The 20673-nt window shown below is 42.0% G+C and overlaps 1 protein-coding gene across 2 annotated transcripts in view; it reads right to left on the bottom strand.

Annotated features, from left to right (window-relative positions):
• Nucleotides 1–20292, bottom strand: part of Ndel1 (nudE neurodevelopment protein 1 like 1) — a 32576-nt gene extending 12284 nt beyond the window's left edge. Inside the window, exons 1-7 of one of the 2 annotated variants that reach the window (XM_075992097.1) lie at nt 20099–20292; nt 10456–10553; nt 8806–8959; nt 7280–7428; nt 5790–5926; nt 3302–3475; nt 1728–1819 (exon numbers count right to left, since the gene is read on the bottom strand). In XM_075992097.1, the coding sequence (XP_075848212.1) occupies nt 1728–1819; nt 3302–3475; nt 5790–5926; nt 7280–7428; nt 8806–8959; nt 10456–10541 (792 nt within the window). In that variant the 5' untranslated portion in view covers nt 10542–10553; nt 20099–20292. The remainder of the gene's footprint in view (nt 1–1727; nt 1820–3301; nt 3476–5789; nt 5927–7279; nt 7429–8805; nt 8960–10455; nt 10554–20098) is intronic. The other variant, XM_075992098.1, reaches the window with a different exon arrangement.
• Nucleotides 20293–20673: the final 381 nt, after the last annotated feature.

Genomic DNA, 20673 nt, shown 5'->3' with positions numbered 1-20673 from the left:
ATGTTATCCTCCTTTACGATTATATGAGAAATGCATATACATGAGCATCATATCATAAATGCTGCCTAATTTTCAACTTACAGAGCCAAATGACAGATAGCTCAGGAAGGAATAGGTGGGAGGAAGGAGAGGAGGGAATGTAATCTAACAAATTAATGAGGCCTGGGAACAAAGCTCAGGGGCAGAATGTACACTTACTATCTGTGAGGCCAGCGTTCCATCTCTAATATCATAAATAAATTTATTTCAGTTGGATTGAGAGGAGACAGAGTAAGTTCCCTTTTTGCTTAAAGTTAAAGAAAATAAACACATCATTTTAAATGACGAGAATAAACACTACAACCTTTACAACAAAAAGCGTTAAAAGCACTGGTAATGCAGGAATGAGGAAAGTCAGCTATATATACTGCATGAATAATTCAAGTCAATTTTACAGTAACTTTAAAATGAGAACTGGGAGCTAATGTGACGGCTAGAAAATAGTCCACTTTAAGAGTGAGGGTCAGAGCTGGACAGTGGCGGCACATACCTTTAATCCCAGCACTCTGAAGGCAGAAGCACACAGATCTCTGTGAGTTCAAGGCCAGCCAGGGCTACACAGAGAAACCCTGTCTCAAAAAAAATAAATAAATAAATAACTTCTAGCAATCCACTTCTTTAATTATTCCAGGTGGCTGTCTCCTTTATGACCAAGATGACTACAATGAAATCACAGTGACACAAACACCGAGAGTCCTGAGGAGCAGGAAACAAATGAAAACAAGAGATGGCTGGTAAAGACCAACAAATAGCAGTATTCTTAGTAAGATCCAGGTAGTAAGAAGGGTATATACTATAGCAGCTTCAACTACTTGGTAGACTGAAAAGGAATATCATCTGAGCTCATGAATTTGAGACTAACAAGATGCTATCTCAAAAAACAAAAAGCCATCAGCAGAAAAATCAGTTTCAGGTTGGTGAGATGGCTCAGCAGGCTTATACTTGTGGCCAAGCATAGTAACCTGAGTTTGACCCCTGGGATCCATGTAGTAGAAGTGGAAACTAGACCTGAAAGTTGTTCTGCCTTTCACAGGCACATGTACACACACACACACTTTTCAAAACTTTTTGTAAAAAAGAAAAACCAGAGCTGGCTCAGAAGTTAACATCACTTGCTGCTTTTGCAGAGGACTCAGGTTTGATTCCCAGCACACACACAACAGCTCACAACCATCTGTAAGTCCAGTCCAAGGGATGTGACACCCTCTCTGACCTCAGCAGGAACCAGGTACATGGTGCACAGACATATATGCAACTCATGCATAAAGTAATAAATCAATCTTAAAATTAATAAAGAAAAAACCAGCTTCATATTTCAAAAGCCAAGCTACTGAAGAAACTATGGATGAGGCAGTGAAGCTGAAGTAGCCCAAGAGCAGTAAGACCCACAGAAGGCCCAAGCCAGATATCCCACAAATACAAGAAGGATAAGAATCATGGGGAAAGAACAGAATTTGAGGAGCTGCATCGTAGACAGGACATCAATGGGAAACAGGAAGAGTGCTCATAGGTAACCTCACAGCCCAGGCCCTTCCAAAAATGCCTTCTTAAACCCAAGGCTGGGGTGTTTCTCTAGTCTCTGCTCATGGGTTGGTGGATGCTGGTGCTTCTCAGCTCCGTAACAATTCCCACCACAGGAACCTACCTTAGCAGTGGAAACACCTAGTGATAAATAATTAAATGCTTACCCCTACTTTCCGCAAGAGATCTCCCACGATGTTTAGTGCTGATATCCTAGCAGAAGGAGTTAGTGGACTGGTTCCAAAACCATTTGGTATAGCTACAGAAAAAGAAAGCAGAGTGACATCAGCAGCTCCTTTTCTTTTTGTACTGATATTACAAAGTAGAACACATTTGAAATAAAATCATACTAGTTCAAGACACAGACAACTTATAAAAGTGAGGGATCATAAAGAGGCTTAACCATTTGGCAACTGGCGCATAATTTAGACTACATCAATGTCACTACTCCAAATTGCTTCAAGGACAAAGATCCTTAAACATCTCAACAGGTATTTCTAGAGACCCTAAAAATAGAACTGTGAGGGCAGAGGGCTGCCCATTTTATCCTTAACAGATACTACTAAGGTACTCCATTAGAACACCTGCCACATATGAACTCAAGAGACTGGCAGCACACACAGCCTGTGCAGGCCCAAGCCAGAAAGGGACCCAGTGCTGAGAAGGGGGAGTAGACATGAGCCCCTACCCCTAACCTAGAAGCCATCTCCAACTGAAAACTGCCCACAAAGGAAAAGCTCATTTCTCCAAGGGAGTCTCACACGGGTAGATAAACCACACATAAGGGCAGACCCCATGCCCAGCAGTCGTGTGTGTGTGTGTGTGTGTGTGTGTGTGTGTGTGTCTGTCTGTCTGTCTGTCTGTCTGTCTGATATTGCTTTGTTTGGGCTTCTTTTTTTAAACCTTACTGATGTTTTGCATGTACATTATGGTTTCTGATTTTATGTTTTATGAGATGGTGTGTATGTGTGTGTCTACATATTTCTCATTTTCTTGTTCTGTTTTATTCTTGTTTGTGTTTGCTGTTGTTAATGAACGTGTTTTTTTAAAAAGAGAAAGAAGGTAGAGTTGGGGGGGCTAGGAGGATCTGGGAAAAGATAAGCAAGGAAAAACTATGATCATAATACATTGTATAAAAAAAAATACCTGTGAGCCGGGTGGTAGCGGCGCACACCTTTAGTCTCAGCACTCAGCAGGCAGAGGCAGGTGGATCTCTGTGAGTTCAAGGCCAGCCTGGTCTACAAGAGCTAGTTCCAGGACAGGTACCAAAGCTACAGAGAAACCTTTTCTCGGGAAAAAAAAAAAACAAAAAAACAAAAAAAACCCTGCAATTAAAAAAAAAACTAAAAGAATACTATGTCAAACTGGGAGCGGCATAGGCATGTGAATCTATCTCTGTGAGGCTGAAGCCAGGCTGCTCCATATACATAGCAAGTACCAGGGCAGGCAGGATTACAGAATGAAACCACATCTCAAAAAAAAAAAAAAAGTCCAGTCTGGTCTACAGAGTTCCAGGACAGCCAGAGCTACTCAGAGAAACCTGCCTCAGAACATAATAAAGCTTTTAACTTTTCAAAAGTTTCACTAAAGTTGCTCCTCCCTTAACTGCAGGTGTCATGTCATCTGCCATGCATCAATGGCCTTCGCTCCCCAGCTATTAGAGTAACTGTAGCATCTCCTGTCCCATCAGCACATGCACTACACTGACCACCTAGCACAGCTTCAAAGAGAAAACACAAACCTTTTGGTGAAGGAAAACTGTTTTCTGTTCCTTTGCCAACAGGCGTTGCAGGCAGGGAGAGTGAAGCTTGGACAGCAGAATCCATCTTCTCACAGTCCAGAGTTGGGGAGCTGGGAGCAGACTTTCGGGTCACTTCTTGTTGTCGTTCCCGAACTGCTAGCTCTTGCCTTAAATCTGCAAAATGTTGAAGACAAAAGCAGAAATCGTTACTAAAGGGAGCAAATTATCCTGCAAAGTTCCAATTAAAACATTATAAAAATATTCCTCCTAAGTTAGTAATTCTCAAAACAAACTTTCTATCTAAAAATGCTCATCTTGAAACAAAATTGTGAGCTCTATAATTTAAATAATCTGTTAGAATTTTAAAACATGGGCCAGTGAGTCTCAGTAGATTAAGGCAGCTGTTACCAAGCCTGACGGAATGAGTTCCATCCCTGAGACTGATGCGGTAGGCTGAGAGCACCAACTCCTACAAGCTGTCCTCCGACTTCCACATTCATGAAGTGGCACAAGCACACACACTTTAGATAAGTAAATGTTATTTTTAAAGATAATTTTAAAATGCTAACCCTCAGGGAACAGTATTATGCCTAAAGGCAGAAAGAAATTAATCAAGGCGGGCTGGAGAGATGGCTTATCCACAGGACAAATTCAGTCTGCTCACAGCTGCCTATAATTCTAGCTCCAGAATCACAAACTGATATATGCAACCGTATGCACAGTTGCATTGTTCACAAGAACAAGAGATGCAAGCAACCCCACAGACCACTCATGGAGGAAAAGAAAACAAATGTGTGCAATGGAATTTTTAATCCACTTTTTTTTAAAAGAAAAGAATGAACAATTTTCCAAAACTTGTCCTCTACACTCCACACTCCTGCCTTTGCACTCATGCAGACAGGTGCAGGTGTAGCACACACACACACAAACACATGCAGGTACAGGTGTAGCACACACAAACACACGCAGGTACAGGTGTAGCACACACACAAACACACGCAGGTACAGGTGTAGCACACACACAAACACACGCAGGTACAGGTGTAGCACACACACAAACACACGCAGGTACAGGTGTAGCACACACACACACACACACAAACACACGCAGGTGCAGGTGTAGCACACACACAAACACACGCAGGTACAGGTGTAGCACACACACACACACGCAGGTACAGGTGTAGCACACACACACACAAACACACGCAGGTGTAGCACACACACACAAACACACGCAGGTACAGGTGTAGCACACACACACACAAACACACGCAGGTACAGGTGTAGCACACACACACACAAACACACGCAGGTACAGGTGTAGCACACACACACACAAACACACGCAGGTACAGGTGTAGCACACACACACACAAACACACGCAGGTACAGGTGTAGCACACACACACACAAACACACGCAGGTGTAGCACACACACACAAACACACGCAGGTACATGCAAGCATGCATGCACAAAAAAAAGTAAAAATTTTTTAATAATTAAAAAAAAGAAATACTGCCAGGCGGTGGTGGCGCATGCCTTTAATCCCAGCACTCGGGAGGCAGAGGCAGGTGGATCTCTGTGAGTTCGAGACCAGCCTGGTCTACAGAGCTAGTTCCAGGACAGGCTCCAAAACCACAGAGAAACCCTGTCTCGAAAAACAAAAATAAAAAAAAAAAACCAAAAACCCTTCCTTCTCTCCTCCTCAGAAGCACAATAAAATTCAGATTATTATAAAGGAAACAAGAGCTGTAACAGTGAATGTTCCTAGCTGCTGTTAAGCCATCTCTCCAGATCCAAAAGCTGTTTTAAAAACTTGGGGATGGCACATATAATCCCTACATTAAGCATAAGAAAGGGAAATTGTGTGCCCACTGATCTGCCATAGTAAATAAGTCAGGAATTATATAAAGAAAAACATAAGGACATATGTACAGTCATAAAAAGCTGAACCAAATGTCACACTGTTGGTGAGCCTTTCTTCTTTATAATATTCTGAATTTTACTGTGCTCCTGAGGAGAGACAGAAGTTTTAAAGAAAGTATGTACTAGTTACATGTATAATAAACAGCAACACACACATAGTTCTAAGTAGATAACATGAAGGTATTTAAACAGAATCAATAAAAGATCCCAACTGAAAGCAGTACCATGTTGGGAAAACTCAAACTCTCTCTCTGTGCCCCACTTTTCTCCTCTATAATACAGAGATCATAATTACTTCTTACAATGATGATAATATGGGTGTGAAATAAGTTACCAGTTAAAAGCAATCGGCACAGTGATTAAAAGATAAGCAAATGCATGTAAAACTAGAGCTTCATAGAAACTGAGGGATGGCCTTGGCTCAGAAGCAGAGTGCTTACCCTGCATGTTCAAGGCCCTGGGTTTGATTCCCAGCATCATCAAAAGAGTTGACCTTTGGTTTCCTCGGGCTCAGGGACAAGACAACTGGATAAATAACTGCTAAGTTATAACACTTACCTCTTGCTTCATCCTTTAACCTTTGTACTGAGACCAACAAAGACTCTTTTTCATCAAGTTCACTTTCTAAAAATGCATTTCGTTCAATGGCCTGATTTAGCCTTTGTTCAAAGTCTTCCAATGAAACTATTGTTGCCCTTTAAAAAAACAAATTTAAAAGCCCATGAACTAAATAACATGTACAAACAGCTAGTACAAAGGGAAGCAGTCAGTTTATCTCCTGCCGTTCCTGACCCAGTCAGCCTGACCCAGTTTGGAGAATGATCTCACAAACATTAGCATGTACCTACTCTGTGGCCTCCCATCCCCTGCTATCTGCTACAGAAATAAAATTCTCAACCTAAACTTAGAACTCAGAATACCGATTCCAATATTATCAGTTACAGTCAGATGCCAAAACGTCTCTCCAAAGCGTTTCTCCTTGAGTCTTTGGCCCCAACAGTATTCCCTCTCCTGCCTTAATTCTTTTTGTCATTTGGATTACTGCTTAATGGTTTTACATCTCCTCCTTACTTAAACTTCTCAGTACTGACTTCTCAAATCAAGATCAGATATTACTCTTTGTTTAAGAGAGAGAGAGAGAGAGAGAGAGAGAGAGAGAGAGAGAGAGAGAGAGAGAGAGAGAGAGAGAGAGAGAGAGAGACTCTAAAACAAAGCACACAGGGTTATTCATGACCTGGCCTCAAGTACCTTCTATTCTCCTATTCTTCAACTGTCACTGACCCGCCAATTAAAACAACCTCTTCTTGTCTCTCAGCTCTTCACTGTCTCTCCACCTCGTTATCTTTTCTTCCTAGCTGGTTACAGACACACATAAAGTCATACCCAGCAGACTTAGCTCCAATTTGTCCAAAGGCTCTCCAGTTCCCACAGGCACTATAGATGCTCTGGAGCAGCTCGTCCATTCCCTTACTGGAGCACTTGTCATAGTAGGTGTTCTTAGAGATCAGCTCCAAGAACAGTAACTAGCATAATGTCAATCAAGAGTCAACTGATAAATAGTAAAGAAAAAGTACTAGGATGTGGGCTGGAGAGGGCTCAGTGGTTAAGAGCACTGGCTGCTCTTCCAGAGGTCCTGCGTTCAATTCCCAACAACTACATGGTAGCTAACAACTGTCTGTAATAAGATCTGATGCCCTCTTCTGGCATGCAGGCATACATGCAGACCGAACATGAAGAGCAGAGACAAGAGGATTAATTGTGAAAGTACTTAGAAGGACTTTATTGAAGAAGATAAGGTTTTAGGGATATATGTTTTTAAGCTGGTCTGAGCTTGCTATGTAGATTAGACTGGCCTCAAACTCAGAGACCCACCTGCCTCAGTCTCCCGTGTGCTAGGATTATAGGTGTGCACTACTAAGCCTGGCTTGTTGTTTTGTTTCAGTTTTTTTTTTTTGTTCCTTTCAATCTAATAAGTTATATATGACATAAGATAGTAAAGGGGGAAACAGGTTCCTAAGATCCAGGTGAGAATGCACGGCATCCTTTACCTTTTCGCTCGCTCCAGGTCATCGTTGGCCTGCTCCAGCTCTCTCACATACTTATGAAGCTGCTCCTTAATGGCCCGGGTCTGACTTAAGTCATCTTCTAACACTGAGACCTGCTTATAGCTCTGTGCATACTGATGCTCTAGTTTCTCCTGAAAGAAGAGATGCAGAGAAAGATCATGGTTAATATATCATCGTCTATTAATAAAAGAATTTCACAAATTAAAGGGGGGAAAAGATCAAAAAGACTTCACAATTTGAGTTGATAGCAAACCCACTACTCTTTGCAATAATTTTAAAATTACATGGACAAATCCATTATAAATGTCTAACTCATATGAAACTTATATAATAACCATTCTCTCTCAGAAAAAAAAAATGATCTTTCTGAAAAGTAAAATAATAGAATCCTTGCCTCAGCATCTAAGCCTGGGGGCTGGAGATGACTCCAGAAGTGATGCTCTTGTAAAGGACCAGAGTTTAATTCCCAGCACTCATGTCAAGCGGCTCATAACCACCTGCAATTCCAGCTCTAAGAGATCCAATGCGCTTTCTAGCCTCCACGGGTACCATACTAACATGGCACAGCCACACAGACTCATAATTTTAAAATTAAATCTTGAAAAACAGAACATAAGCCAGGTATGGTGGCACATATCTTTAATCCTAGAACTTGGGAGGCAGAAGTAGGCAGATCTCTGTAAGTTCAAGGTCAGCCTGGTCTACAAAGTGAGTTCAAGGACAGTTAGGGCTGTTACACAGAGAAGCTCTACCTTGTGGGGAGGGGGGAAGAAAAGAAAAAAAAGAAAACATAAACCTGACTGGGTAACTTCTAAGTTTGCAAGATGAGTGTAACCTGACAGAAATACTCTCAAGAACCCCAGAGGTTCCCAAATCACAGAGGCCACTAATATTACTCTTGGTTACCCACCAGAGCTTGATATTAAAACCGTACTACTAGCTGGACAGTTAAATAAATACATATATCTATATATAATTTCTGGGTAATACACAATTAGCCAAGCAATTTGTCTAAACAAATAATAGGAAGCTTTAGAAAATATAGAAACTAAAATATAGTGAGGAACATGACAGGCAGAAAACTGACAGCCATAAAATTCTATGAAAACTCCTAAACTCTGAACCACCTATTGGTTCTACATTACAAAAAAAAATTCAAAAATCTACCTTAAGCTTTTTAAAAATACATACAATACATAAAAATTCTTGGTTGCTTGCTTCTTTTAGTACTACTAAATAACACATTTCTCATTTTTTAAATATTAATATATTTCATATAGTGTATGTAGTATATGCTCTTGAGCACCTGTGTGAAGATCAGAAAACAATTTGAAGAAAAAGGTTCTCCTCTTCCATCATGTGGGGCTCAGGAATCAAACTCGGGTGGTCAGGCTTACTGACAAGTGCCTTTTCCAACCAAGCCATTTGGGGCTATACATTTCTCATCTAGTAAACACCAGTGCACTAGACAGTACTGCACCCAGGGAAGTAGCCTCTGCCACAGTTACCTTTAACGCCTCCACTTCATACTTCAGTCTTTGGTTATCAGCTTGCAGGTCTCTATTTCTTTGTTCCGCCTGTACTAACTGTGCCTCCAACTCTGCTTCTAATTCTCTGCTTCCTTCCTGGAATTCAACTAGCTCATCCCGAGCTTCCTGGAAGCTAAGCAGAAGTAAAGTAGGAAAGATGAGTTAATAGTTGAGTCTTCTCATATAATTCAGTAGTTTCTGACTGAAAATTAATGTTCTCATAAAATATTAAACAGTAAAAAAAAGTCTTGTACTTCTTGCTCCATATGTATTCAGGATTAAATAAAAAGTATTTATACGCTCTCCCCCCCAAAAAAAACCTATGTAAATCAGTAATTACAGTATTTACGAAAGTAGTTCTACATGGCTCAAAACCACCAGCTTCTCCCTCTTTAAAATCGAAAGAGGAGGGGCATATATATGTACTGAAGTAACTTCAATTGGGCATTAGTTTCCATTCTAATCAATAGAAGTCAACACATACCCTCAAATCACAATGGCTGGTGCAGACCTAAGCATCACTCACCCTTAGTACTAATTCAGAACAAGGAAGTTTACTATGCGTCTCCGTCTTTTTATCTAATGCACTAATACATTATTTTAACACTACAAACTAGTTTAATGCTTAGATAACTTTTTCAATACCTGGTTTCCTCTATAATTCCATTACTTAATTTTCTTCATTTAAATGTATTCTAAGAAGGGGTTCACAAACTTCCCTGCCTCTGGAGGAATCTGTAACATTAGGACAAATGAAGAACCTCTGCTGGACGCAGAGCATCTTCAGCCCTTGGCCTGATAAAACCACAAGGAAAGACCAATGGGATGTGATAAGGCTTAGTTAACTCTGTCAACCAAAGGAGGAAAATGTATGTTTTAGTAAAATTTCTAAGCTGGAGAGAAGGCTTAGTGGTTAAGAGCACTGGATGCTCTTCCAGAGGACCAGAGTTCAATTCCCAACATCTACATGGCAGCTCACAAGCATCTTTAACTCCAGTCCCAGAGGATATAATGCCCTCTTCTGGTCTGTATGGTCACCAGGCATGCACATGGTGCACAGGCATAAATACAGGCAAAACACCCATACTCATAAAACAAAAACAAATAAATCTCAAAAATATATATATAAGAAAGTTTCAGTAAATAATATGAATTTAAGTTTTGAGGCCAAAGAGCTATTTTCTTTCCAACTAAGTAAGGTATTATTTTATAAAAGCAATTTTATAAAATGCTCCATAGCTTGGAAATTCAGCTTCCTCTCAACACTAATAATGCATTCCTGAAGAGACTAAAATCTGTCTTAAGTATCTCAAATGAGCAAATGATGAGGGAGTACCGGTACACACACGGAAGGCCAAAGACAGCCCCCAGACTAGTGACAAGCCACAGGAAGCAAGCAATAAGAAGAAATCATAGGTGGCACTATCGTTTCCTGCTATTTCAAAGTGAAGAACTTAAAGATTGGTGGTAGTCTTATACTCTTTAAATACAAACAGTGTTATGACTATGGAACCACAATCCTAAACCTGAAGCTCTAAAGTTAGCTTTATACTCCAAAGAAAAACATGTGCAAGCTATACATGGCATACTCCAAATCCCACCCCTATTTTAATAGTTTTTAAACTCTACCTTTGCTTATACTTCAAGGAAAGTTCCTTCCAATAAGCAGTTTCTTCCTTTAAACTTGAAAAATCTGGTATATCTTCACCATCCATGATCAAGAAAGCCTGTGACATTAAAGACAAAGAAGCCAGTTTGTCAGTGAAAGCATGGCACTGCATTTGGTAGTTTCCCAAATTCTAGGAGTGACTGGAACTTTCCTAAACTTAAGCACACATCCTACCTCACTCAGCGACAACCAACATTATGTACAGGATCATGACAGCAGATGACATCAACAGGGTCAGAGGGAACGAGGCATTGTCAGCTATAGCACTGGGCTCTAGATAATCTGACCACAGAATTACCCTACATACAGTTCCAGCAGTTAGTTTATGGTCAACTGGTCTTCAGGGAATCCACTAACAGAAAGAAAAAAAAGTCAAAGAATTCGCCACTCCACACGTTTCCCTGATGTATATGTAACTGCTTTAAAACACCTGCAATGGGTCTGGGGTTATGGCTCAGGTGTTTAAGTGCTTGCCGAAGGTTTGATCTCTGGCAACACATGAAATCTCGCACTGAGAATTAGAGGCAGGAGCTCATCCTCAGCTACACAGAAAGTTCAAGGCCAGCCTGGGTTCCGTGAGACCCTGACTCAAAAAGAAGTGGGGAGGGAGAGAGAAAGGATGGAAGGGGAAAAGGGAGAGGGAGGTAAAGGAGGAAAGAAGAAAGCTGCTTAGAGCCCTCATGCCAAGTGAGACTACTACTTAGGCAAGACCGACATTCTCATATCATACTTCTGAAAACATCCTCAGTCATCCTTCAACTCAGCTTTACCCCAACAGTCCACTCGTCTCCAACTGCAATAATCTTTGTCTCAGTTCTTCCCCCAAGGTATTCACAGAGGGAGGGTCTAGTTGCTCTTGCCATTTCAACAAGGAAAAACACCCAAATGATCATAGGACAGTTTAAAAACATCAAGATGATTGGCCCACTCCAGATTCCTGCCACATCTTCCCTACAATCCCCTCTTTACTTCTGTCCCAGCACCACATCCACATAGCAGATCCACAATAATGTCTACTGAACTAAACCACAATGTGTGCCGGCCAGTAAGGACTGAAGAACAATCTAAAACAAACTAGAAAGCCTTGGAAATACAGAGAACTCAGAGCCCATCTAAACAATTCACTTCCGTGTTTAACCACAGCACATAGAGAACTCAGATTCAGGTGTGTATACAAGACAGGCATGAGAACGATGTTCAGTGGGGGTGAAACTAAAAATAACTTTTATGCTCAATTTAATTCTTCTAAGGCACAGTACCAACTTTCCTTAACCATGTCTTTGCTGATCATCTATTATTATCTTGACATTTAATTAGTAAATCTTTCAGTTATCTTCCAATCACCCTAAAAGTTCTTTCAAAGAAATAGATTCTAACACTTTGAACTCCTTCATGCCAGTGGGTACATGATGCTCAGAGAACACTTAATGCGCCAATCATTTGCTGAATACTAGTAAGGTTTTTTTTGTTTTGTTTTTTATTTTTCGAGACAGGGTTTCTCCGTAGCTTTTGGTTCCTGTGCTGGAACTAGCTCTTGTAGACCAGGCTGGCCTCGAACTCACAGAGATCCGCCTACCTCTGCCTCCCGAGTGCTGGGATTAAAGGCGTGCGCCACCACCGCCTGGCCCTAGTAAGGTATTATTAAGCACTATTTATTTATGTATTTATTGACCAGTTACACTGTTTTCTACTCTGATTACACCTACATTAGCACAGATTTGTCCATATCACTTTATTCTTAGAGATGTCTTTATAGCACGAGAGTACTTTAATATGTGAACCACAAAGGGCTGGGAGTCCTGTTGAGGCTGGGCTCTAGGGTCCCAATTCTGCCATTAAATTACACATACAAACCGCTTACTCTCTTGGGGCTTCAGTTGTTCCTTTGTTTCGTCTAACAAAGGTGTGGACTATACTGGGTGGCTAACTATTTCAAGTATGTATACTGACTAATAAATACTGACTGGTTCTATAATTCTGTCCCTTTGCCAAAGTCTCAGAAATTCCCATTTCACTTGCCCAAACAGCCACTTGTTGACGTCTGGCAGTCAGGCTATGGATAAGGAAGGCTCTTCAGCAGCCACGGGCTCTCGTTATCTCAAAAGATCCAAAGTACAGGCATCACCCTGTGCTACTGGAAACTTGTCAGAATTAATACCAACGTCTCCGTAAGTAATTTAACAATCCAGATGAAGACTAATTACAGGAAATATGTGGTAACACCTAGAGTTGAAACAACAATCCCTGTCTCCTCAAATGCGCTATGTAAGATCATTTCCAAAGTGTCCCGAAAACTGCGATAAATTTTAATCTATATAACAAGAGCCAGAGAGAGCACTCAGCAGTTAGGAGCACTGGCTGTTCTTCCAGAGGACCAGGGTTTGAGTCCTAGCACTCACATGGCAGCTCACAACCATCTGTGATTCCAGTTCCATGGGTCTGATGACCTCCTTCTGGTCTCTGTGGACACCAGGCAAGCTAGTTGTGCACGCAGGCATGTATACCCATATACATGAAATAATTAAAAAATACAAATAAGAAGAAATGTCCTCTAGAGGTGGGAGTATAGGTCAGTATAGGTACTGTGTTAGGCCCTGGGTTTCATTCCTATTATAATAAGCAAACAAATAAATCCAACCCTGCCCTCAAATTTAGATTAGTTATTTCAATATTGGCAACCATGTGTTAATAGAAAGCTCAAATGTCTAGTTTCTAATATAAAAGCCAATGAATTATGGATTTTTAGAATGTTATAAAGACCAGAAATGGCACGAGAAGCAAAGGTCCACAGCTGCTGATACTGTCTTCCACAGGAAACCAATGACGAGAGACTAAAGGTTACATCTCTCTAGTTAGTTCCTTATTTATAATAAGACAAATCTTATTTCTTCTGTCTTATTTATAAATTCTTCCATATCACTCAAAATAAATGACCTGGAAGGCACAGGATGAAGGACATAGCAGCTCCACCCCAAGACTGCAATGAAGTCCCATGATAAAGCCTAGGCCAACAGCCCAGAGTAGCTCATACAGAAAGATGGCTCTCAAAATAAGGAGAAAAAAAAATACACAGAATAGGAACTATGACTACAAGGCTGTTTAAATGTGCAATGTAAAAGTGTTTATTCCTTTGTCAATTAGCAAAGCCATAACTGAACGCTTTGGGCGAGCGGGCGAGCTCTCTTGCACACACCTACCTCAGGGGGGAAAGGGAGTAGACAATTTAAGACTGTTATTATCTGTATACAAAAATTTTAATTCATGCTTCAAATCTAATTTCTTTCATCTTTTTTAGACCTTTATTTATTTTTATTTCCTGTGTATGGATTTTTGGTCTGTGTACCATAGGTGTGTCTGGTGCCCACAGAGACCAGAAGAGAACATTGGATCCCCTAGAACTGGAGTTACAGATGGTTGTGAGCTGTCATGTAGGTGCTGGGAACTGAACCCAGGTCCTCGGAAAGAGCAGTCAGTGCTCTTAACCACCGAGCCATCTCTCCAGCCCATATATCTAAAAAATTTAACTCAATAGATTATATGTTATTTTTAAACAACTGGAACAAGTCCGTTAATTAACCTTTCTATATTTTTTTGTTTACTCCTTTAAAAAATTTTTTATTTGATGATAATGAAGATGTACCTGTATATACACTGTGTGTATGTACATGGGTGCACACACGAGCACTATGTAATGCATGGGTAGGCACACACATGCCATGGTATGTACATAGGATTCAGGGAACAACTTTCATGAATTGGGTCTCTCCTGCTTCCTTGAACTGGGGAAGAAACTCTGGTTGTCAGGCCCACGTGACAAGTGTTTTAACCCCAGAAAACATTGTCTTGCTGGTACAGTTTACACCCAAGCATCGAGTGAATTTATTAGAAGTCAACTGTGTGGTCTTTCTATTTTCTATTTTCACCCTTGAATGTGTTCTAAGTTTTGTATGTTGCTTCCAGGATTTAGTAAACAAGTCTGTGTTCTCCATTTTACACCCTGTCTAATCTTGGTATATCCTGATAATATCTTAGTCTTATTCTTCCCCAAATGAATATTTTAGCCTATTCAACAGTCATTTCAACCCCCTATTTTTTCTGCCATACTTTAGACTGCTCTGTATCCTTGAAGGAGAGCTACATCTGAGTACTGACATTTTATTCACCAGCAGGGACATTTTAAGTTTTCTATCCTTTTGTTACTATGCAACATTTGCTATTATTAACTGTGTACCAAGAACTAGTGTCCTTTTGGGCATTTCTAGTGGCTGCTAATGCCTTCCTGGGCATCTGACATTCATTTTAATGTATGATGCTTGAATATGGAACCAATCCTTCTACAAATAAGGTCAGAATTAGCTTCATCTATAAATTTTACTCACTTTTCCATGTGGAGGTCGTTTTGTTGTTTGAACTCCAATATACAATCCAAAGGGACCTACCAGTGGCTACTGCTTTGAAGAGCATTTAGCTCAGCAATGGTCCCTGGGGAAGAACACTGTTTACACTTCTGCATATGCCATAAACTATGTATTTGTCTCCAGTTTCTGGTTCTTAAATAGGGACATATTATTTTCATATTTCCTTAGGTTACACAGAAAACGTAAAAAGCTGTATATATCAATGGAATACCATGTAACGTTTGATATATGAATACAGTACATGCTACTTAAATAGAGTTAACCATATTCACCTCCTCCAACAATTATCAGCTCTCTCTGGTGGAATCTTTCAAAGTCCTTCTAGCTCTTTAAAATGCACAATCCAGAATTATCCAAAGCTGTATGTTCTTCTATAATATTTTTGCTTTCTTCTGTGTGTGTTCGTGTGGGGGTGGATGTGGGGGTGGATGTTTGTAAGCAGATTTTTGTGGACATATATGTGGAGGCCAGTGGACAAGCTCAGGTCTCATTCCTCAGGAACGCCATCTACCATTTTGGGTTTTCTTTGGTGGCTTATTGGTTTTGGTGGTAGTGGTCTTTCTACCACTTGAGAAAAGGTCTCTCACTGGATTATAATTTACCCATCAGGCTATACTGGCTAGCCAGCAAACACCAGTGATCCACCTGTTCCGTGCATGTGCATGTAAGTGCAAGTACGTGCATACACACGCACACACATGCATATAACACAGAGGGCTGAGGTTACAAGCCCCCATAACCATGCCTGTATTCTTTACATGGGTTCTGAGGACTGAACTCAGGTCCTCAAGCATTTTACCAACTAAGCACCTCCACAGTCCAAAAGGATGAAGACACAGGTTTGTTTTGTGGCTTTGTCTTCAGAGTGTTTGTTTTGTTTTTTATGACATGGTCTCACTATATAGCCTGAGTAAACCAGGCTGTCCTCGAACTCCTTCCTTCCTCTGCCTCGGCCTCCTGAGTGCTGGGATTCAAGAAATGCACCATCAATCCCAAAGACAAAAGTTGTAAGTAGTCTTTGCATGCAACCTCTTGAAAATATAGTTTTAGCTGTTATATCACCTTTGCCCCAATACTTCAGTATCAAATAATTCTAGCAAAATTTTTAGTGTTTTTACTTCACCTGGCGTCTCAATTTTCTTGCTAAATCTTAGGTGAACTGAATGTTCACCATGATTTTTCTAATCAACAAGCTAATCTCGTAGCTTATTTTTGGCCCTTCAAGCTATACAAGAATTCTTTTATTTAAGTGATCATCGTTAGATCTGGTGTGGCAGTGGAAACCTGTAATTTCAGCGCTGAAGAGACAGAGGTAAGAGGATCCAGAGACGGGAGGATCAACACGAATGTCAGGCCAGCCTCATATACATAACAAGCGTTATGTCAGCCACAGCTACACAGAACAAAACAAACCAAACAAACAACACCTAATCAAAAATAAGTCAGAGGAGAGCTAGAGATGTGGTAGAGATGTTGGTAAAGCATTGCCTAGAATAGCATGCATGAAGCCCTGGTTCAACCCCGCACTTCATAAAGCAGTGTGGTGCAGCACATCTGCAACCCCAGCCTACAATAGGTGGAGGGAACAGGGTCAGAGGTTTGAGGTTATTCATGGCCACATGGCAAGTTGGAGACTCAGTCTAGGCCACATGAAACTTTAAAAAGTTAAAAAAAATTACAATAGAGATGGCGCTATGGTTAAGAGCACTTGCTGTTCTTGTCCCAGCACCACATCAGGAGACTCACAACCATCTAGAGCTCCAGCTCCAGGGAATCAGAGCCTCCTGCCTCTGTGGGCACTGCATTCACATGAACATACCCACATGCAGACACATACCTAAACAGAATTAAATATAACAAAATTAAATATAGCTATGTTTAAAAGAACAAGTCAGAGGGGGCTGAAGAGATGGTTCAGTGGCAAGAACACTAGCTGCTCTTGCAAAAGACTAGAATTTGGTTCCCGGCAAAAACATCAAGTAGCTCACAATCCCCTGTACCTCTAGCTCTTCTGCTGGCCTCCACAGCCACCCACATTCACACACACACACACACACACACACACACACACACACACACAAATTTTAAAAAGAAAAACAAGCCCCATACAAAGTGCTGAAAAGCCCGGAGCCAAACAACACACTATCTGGGTGACCATGGGGTTACCCAATTACTCTGTACCCCATTTCCTCATCTATAGAATAGAAAAATGAGTTAAGTTTTTAAAATTGAGTTACTATTTGTACAGCATTTGGAACAGAGTCTGGTTCACAATGAACACAGCATAAATGTTAATTAAATTATAAGAAACTAGTTGGTCAGGAGTGGACTAAATAAAGTTAAACCACAGAGTAATGAGGCTTCCAAATTTGAAAACACATATGATTCCTCAAAAGCATTTCATTACAAAAAGATCTCTAAAATGCCTGTCCTTGGCTGGAAAGATGGCTAAGCAGTTAAGAGCATTGGCTGCTCTTCCAGAGGTCCTGAGTTCAATTCCCAGCAACCACATGGTGGCTCACAACCATCTCTAGTGGGATTTGATGTCCTCTCCTGGGATAAAGGTGTGCATGCAAATAGAACACTCATATACAGAAAATAAATAAATCTTTAAAAAAAAAACAAAAAACCTGGGGCTGGAGAGATGGCTCAGTGGTTAAGAGCACTGCCTACTCTTCCAAAGGTCCTGAGTTCAATTCCCAGCAACCACATGGTGGCTCACAACTATCTGTAATGAGATCTGGTGCCCTCTTCTGGCCTGCAGGCAAACACAATGCTGTATCCATATAAATAAATAAATATAAAAAAAAAAAACCTGTCCTGAAATATGCTTTATGAGCTAGAATAAAAACCAAGCACAAGCCAGGCGGTGGTGGCATGCGCCTTTAAACCCCGCATTCGGGAGACAGAGGCAGGTGGCTCTTTGTGAGTTCGAGACCAGCCTAGTCTACAAAAGCTAGTTCCAGGATAGGCTCCAAAGCTACAGAGAAGCCCTGTCTCAAAAAAAAAACAAGCACGAGTTCTTACCCTTCAGTCATACTTTGTGTTTGTTGCTTCCTCCTGGCAGTACCCAGCTTTATCCCACTACCCCTATTCATGTTATCCTTCTAAAAATCAGGTTCTTTATAAATCTAAAATATAGGCTGGGCTGTAGAGGCACACGCCTTTAATCTCAGTACTCCAGAGGCAGAGGCAGGTGAATTTCTGTGAGTTAGAGGCCAGCCTGGCTTATAAAGCGAGTTCCATGACAGGCTCTAAAGCTATACAGAGAAACTCTGTCTCCAAAAACCGGAAAAGTAAATAATAAATAACAAAATGTGCTACCACTGCAGATAATCCCAAACCTGTTTCTGAGACTGCGAAGACTGTGGAGTTTGCCTCCAGCTAACACTGGACGTATGTGTCCACTATCCTTAGAGATTATGTAAGTGAAGAAAGTTAGGGCTGTAGAAAGTTAGCCAATGTCAAATTTTCACTACTTTAAAAAACTGCTCAAACGGCACATCTACAGTCTTCCGAAGCTGCAACGCAGGCAGACAAGTGTTCTCTGCTCCTCTCAACCTTTCCTTAATACTATGTCTCACACGGAAGAAAAATTACAACTTTTACATCAGACATTATCACACTCTCTATGACCTTCAGATGCTCACAACTGTCAATTAACTCACTTGGATTTTAAAGAGCCTAGTCAACATACCTTACTGGCAAAGACACTCTATACAGTGTTAAGAAAAACTATCTTACATGATAGATTACTAACATATATGCAGAATGAAGGTGGTTCCATCAACTTTTCTACCTTATCAAGTGCCTAGAAACTCGAGTCGGAAGTAATTTTAACCATAGTTCTCAGTCCTCAAATTTATTTTAACATGGTTTAAAAGACAAATGAAAATAAGTTTGGTTGGCCTCATGAAAGCATATTCAGGTTTATTTTTATTTCAAATGCTCAGTAGCCAACTTGAACTTATCTAATTCAAAACACAGCCCCTGCAGATTTAGCAACTTCTACTGAGATTAGGCCTAAGTTTCCTTTGTTCTTTATGCATCCCTAGTCGAAATAAAGATTTTTAGCAACGATTCCGAAGACACCCCCAACTCTGCCTCCTTTGGCTTCTCAACTTAGTGCTGAGTTTTACCTATCAACTTTCTGATTCAGCAGACAATGCCCTCTCTCTTAACTGCAGTGAAAGCAATATAATTTATCAGACTGATAACCAAGCACTCATGAGCAAGATTCAGGTAAGATTTTTCTAATAACTGGATGGGGTTTTTGATCAGCTTACTAGAAAATAAATAAGTCACCTACTGACTTCTGGTATTATCTTTGACAAGCCCAATGTCTGGTCTTTCTGGCTGAAGAAGGCAAATGAAAACAGAAACCGGAACCCTGAACCTCGAAAGGCTAATTCTGATCCAAGGTAAGCTTCTCACCAGTCGATGGAAGGCAAGTTAAAAATCACTTCGTTGCTCCTGTATCTGGACTCAATTTCCCCATCCAGCAAAAAGTGACTTACAGTATCCGTCTCAAGTGCAACCAATAAATGTTCACAAATGCTACAGGAATGGACCATAATGATGAAAAGAACCCTCACTCGCCTTAAACTTAAGGGGTTAGTTAGCTCATCGTTTCCCAGAGAAAAATAAGAGGCGAGCCCAAGCAACCGGACCCGGTTGGAGATACTTTCCCCAACTCCAAAGCGGGTGATTAGCAGTTCGGGGAGGGCAGTCACGAGACTGCCAGTGGCTGCCAACGCGGGCTGCTCCCGCTTTCGCCTCCGACATAAGAGGAGGCGCTGGGAAACCAAAATCCAGCCGGGCTCCTAACCACCCTGGCGGCTCAAGGGAATCCAGGGTGGGTGGAGCGAGAAGCTGGGCGCGCCGCTGCCACCCCGACAGGGCCACTCCTTGAGCCGTCAGCGTCCCGGCCCCCAGTGCCACGTCCCGGCCTCCGTCGCTCCTCGGGAAGCCCGGGACTCGCTCTCCCGCAGGTGCCCCTGGTGGGTCACACCTCCGACAGTGAGGAGGGGACAGTTAGAGCGGTTGGAACAGTTGTCCCCGGACCGGCCCGGGCCGGCGGGGCCTGAGCCCACGGTCCACGGCCGGGCAGGCTCCCCCAGGGGCAGGCCTCGGCGTCGCCCGCCCGGCTCGACCCCAGGGGCTGCCTCGCTCGCACGGAGCTCACCGCCAACGTGTCAAAAGCGCATGTTCGCCGCCGCTCGGTCGACGTCTCCGCTCCGCTGGCCTGGCCAGGCCCGCCCAGCCGTTCAGCTCTGCTCCCTTCCGCAGCCCTGAGCTCCACTCCGCGCACCCCCGCACCGGGCTCCTCCCCGACACGTCAGGGGCTCCCTGGGTGTCGGAGGCCATTCTGTGACGCACGGGGGGGCGGAGTCGGGAGCATGCGCAGAAACCCGAGGGTGCGAGGGAGGAGCCGGGGGAGGCAGGCGTCACACGGCGCCGACCCAGGCCCTGCGCGCTGACGTCAGGCCGGCAACACTGTACTGCGCAGGCGCTCCCCGGCCCCGACAAGAAGTAGGTTTTAGCCCTCTGCAGTTTGCGGAAGCTGTGCTGTTGTCGAGAGTGGTTCCCTAGGGTAAGAAGGGAAGCGGGAGTAAAGGAGTACTGGCCCAAAAAGAAGACAGGAAAGGTGTGCAACTGTCCAAAGAGGGGAAACTTAAGTGGTAAAAGGTATTTGGGGAACAAGTTTAGGGACTCTTGCTGTCTCATGCAAGACAGTGTGATTCTAATTTCAGTGCTTCG

This window comes from Microtus pennsylvanicus, chromosome 11 (assembly GCF_037038515.1).
Source record: "Microtus pennsylvanicus isolate mMicPen1 chromosome 11, mMicPen1.hap1, whole genome shotgun sequence".
NCBI classification, from domain to species: domain Eukaryota; kingdom Metazoa; phylum Chordata; class Mammalia; order Rodentia; family Cricetidae; genus Microtus; species Microtus pennsylvanicus.
This window is presented reverse-complemented; position numbering and strand designations above follow the sequence as displayed.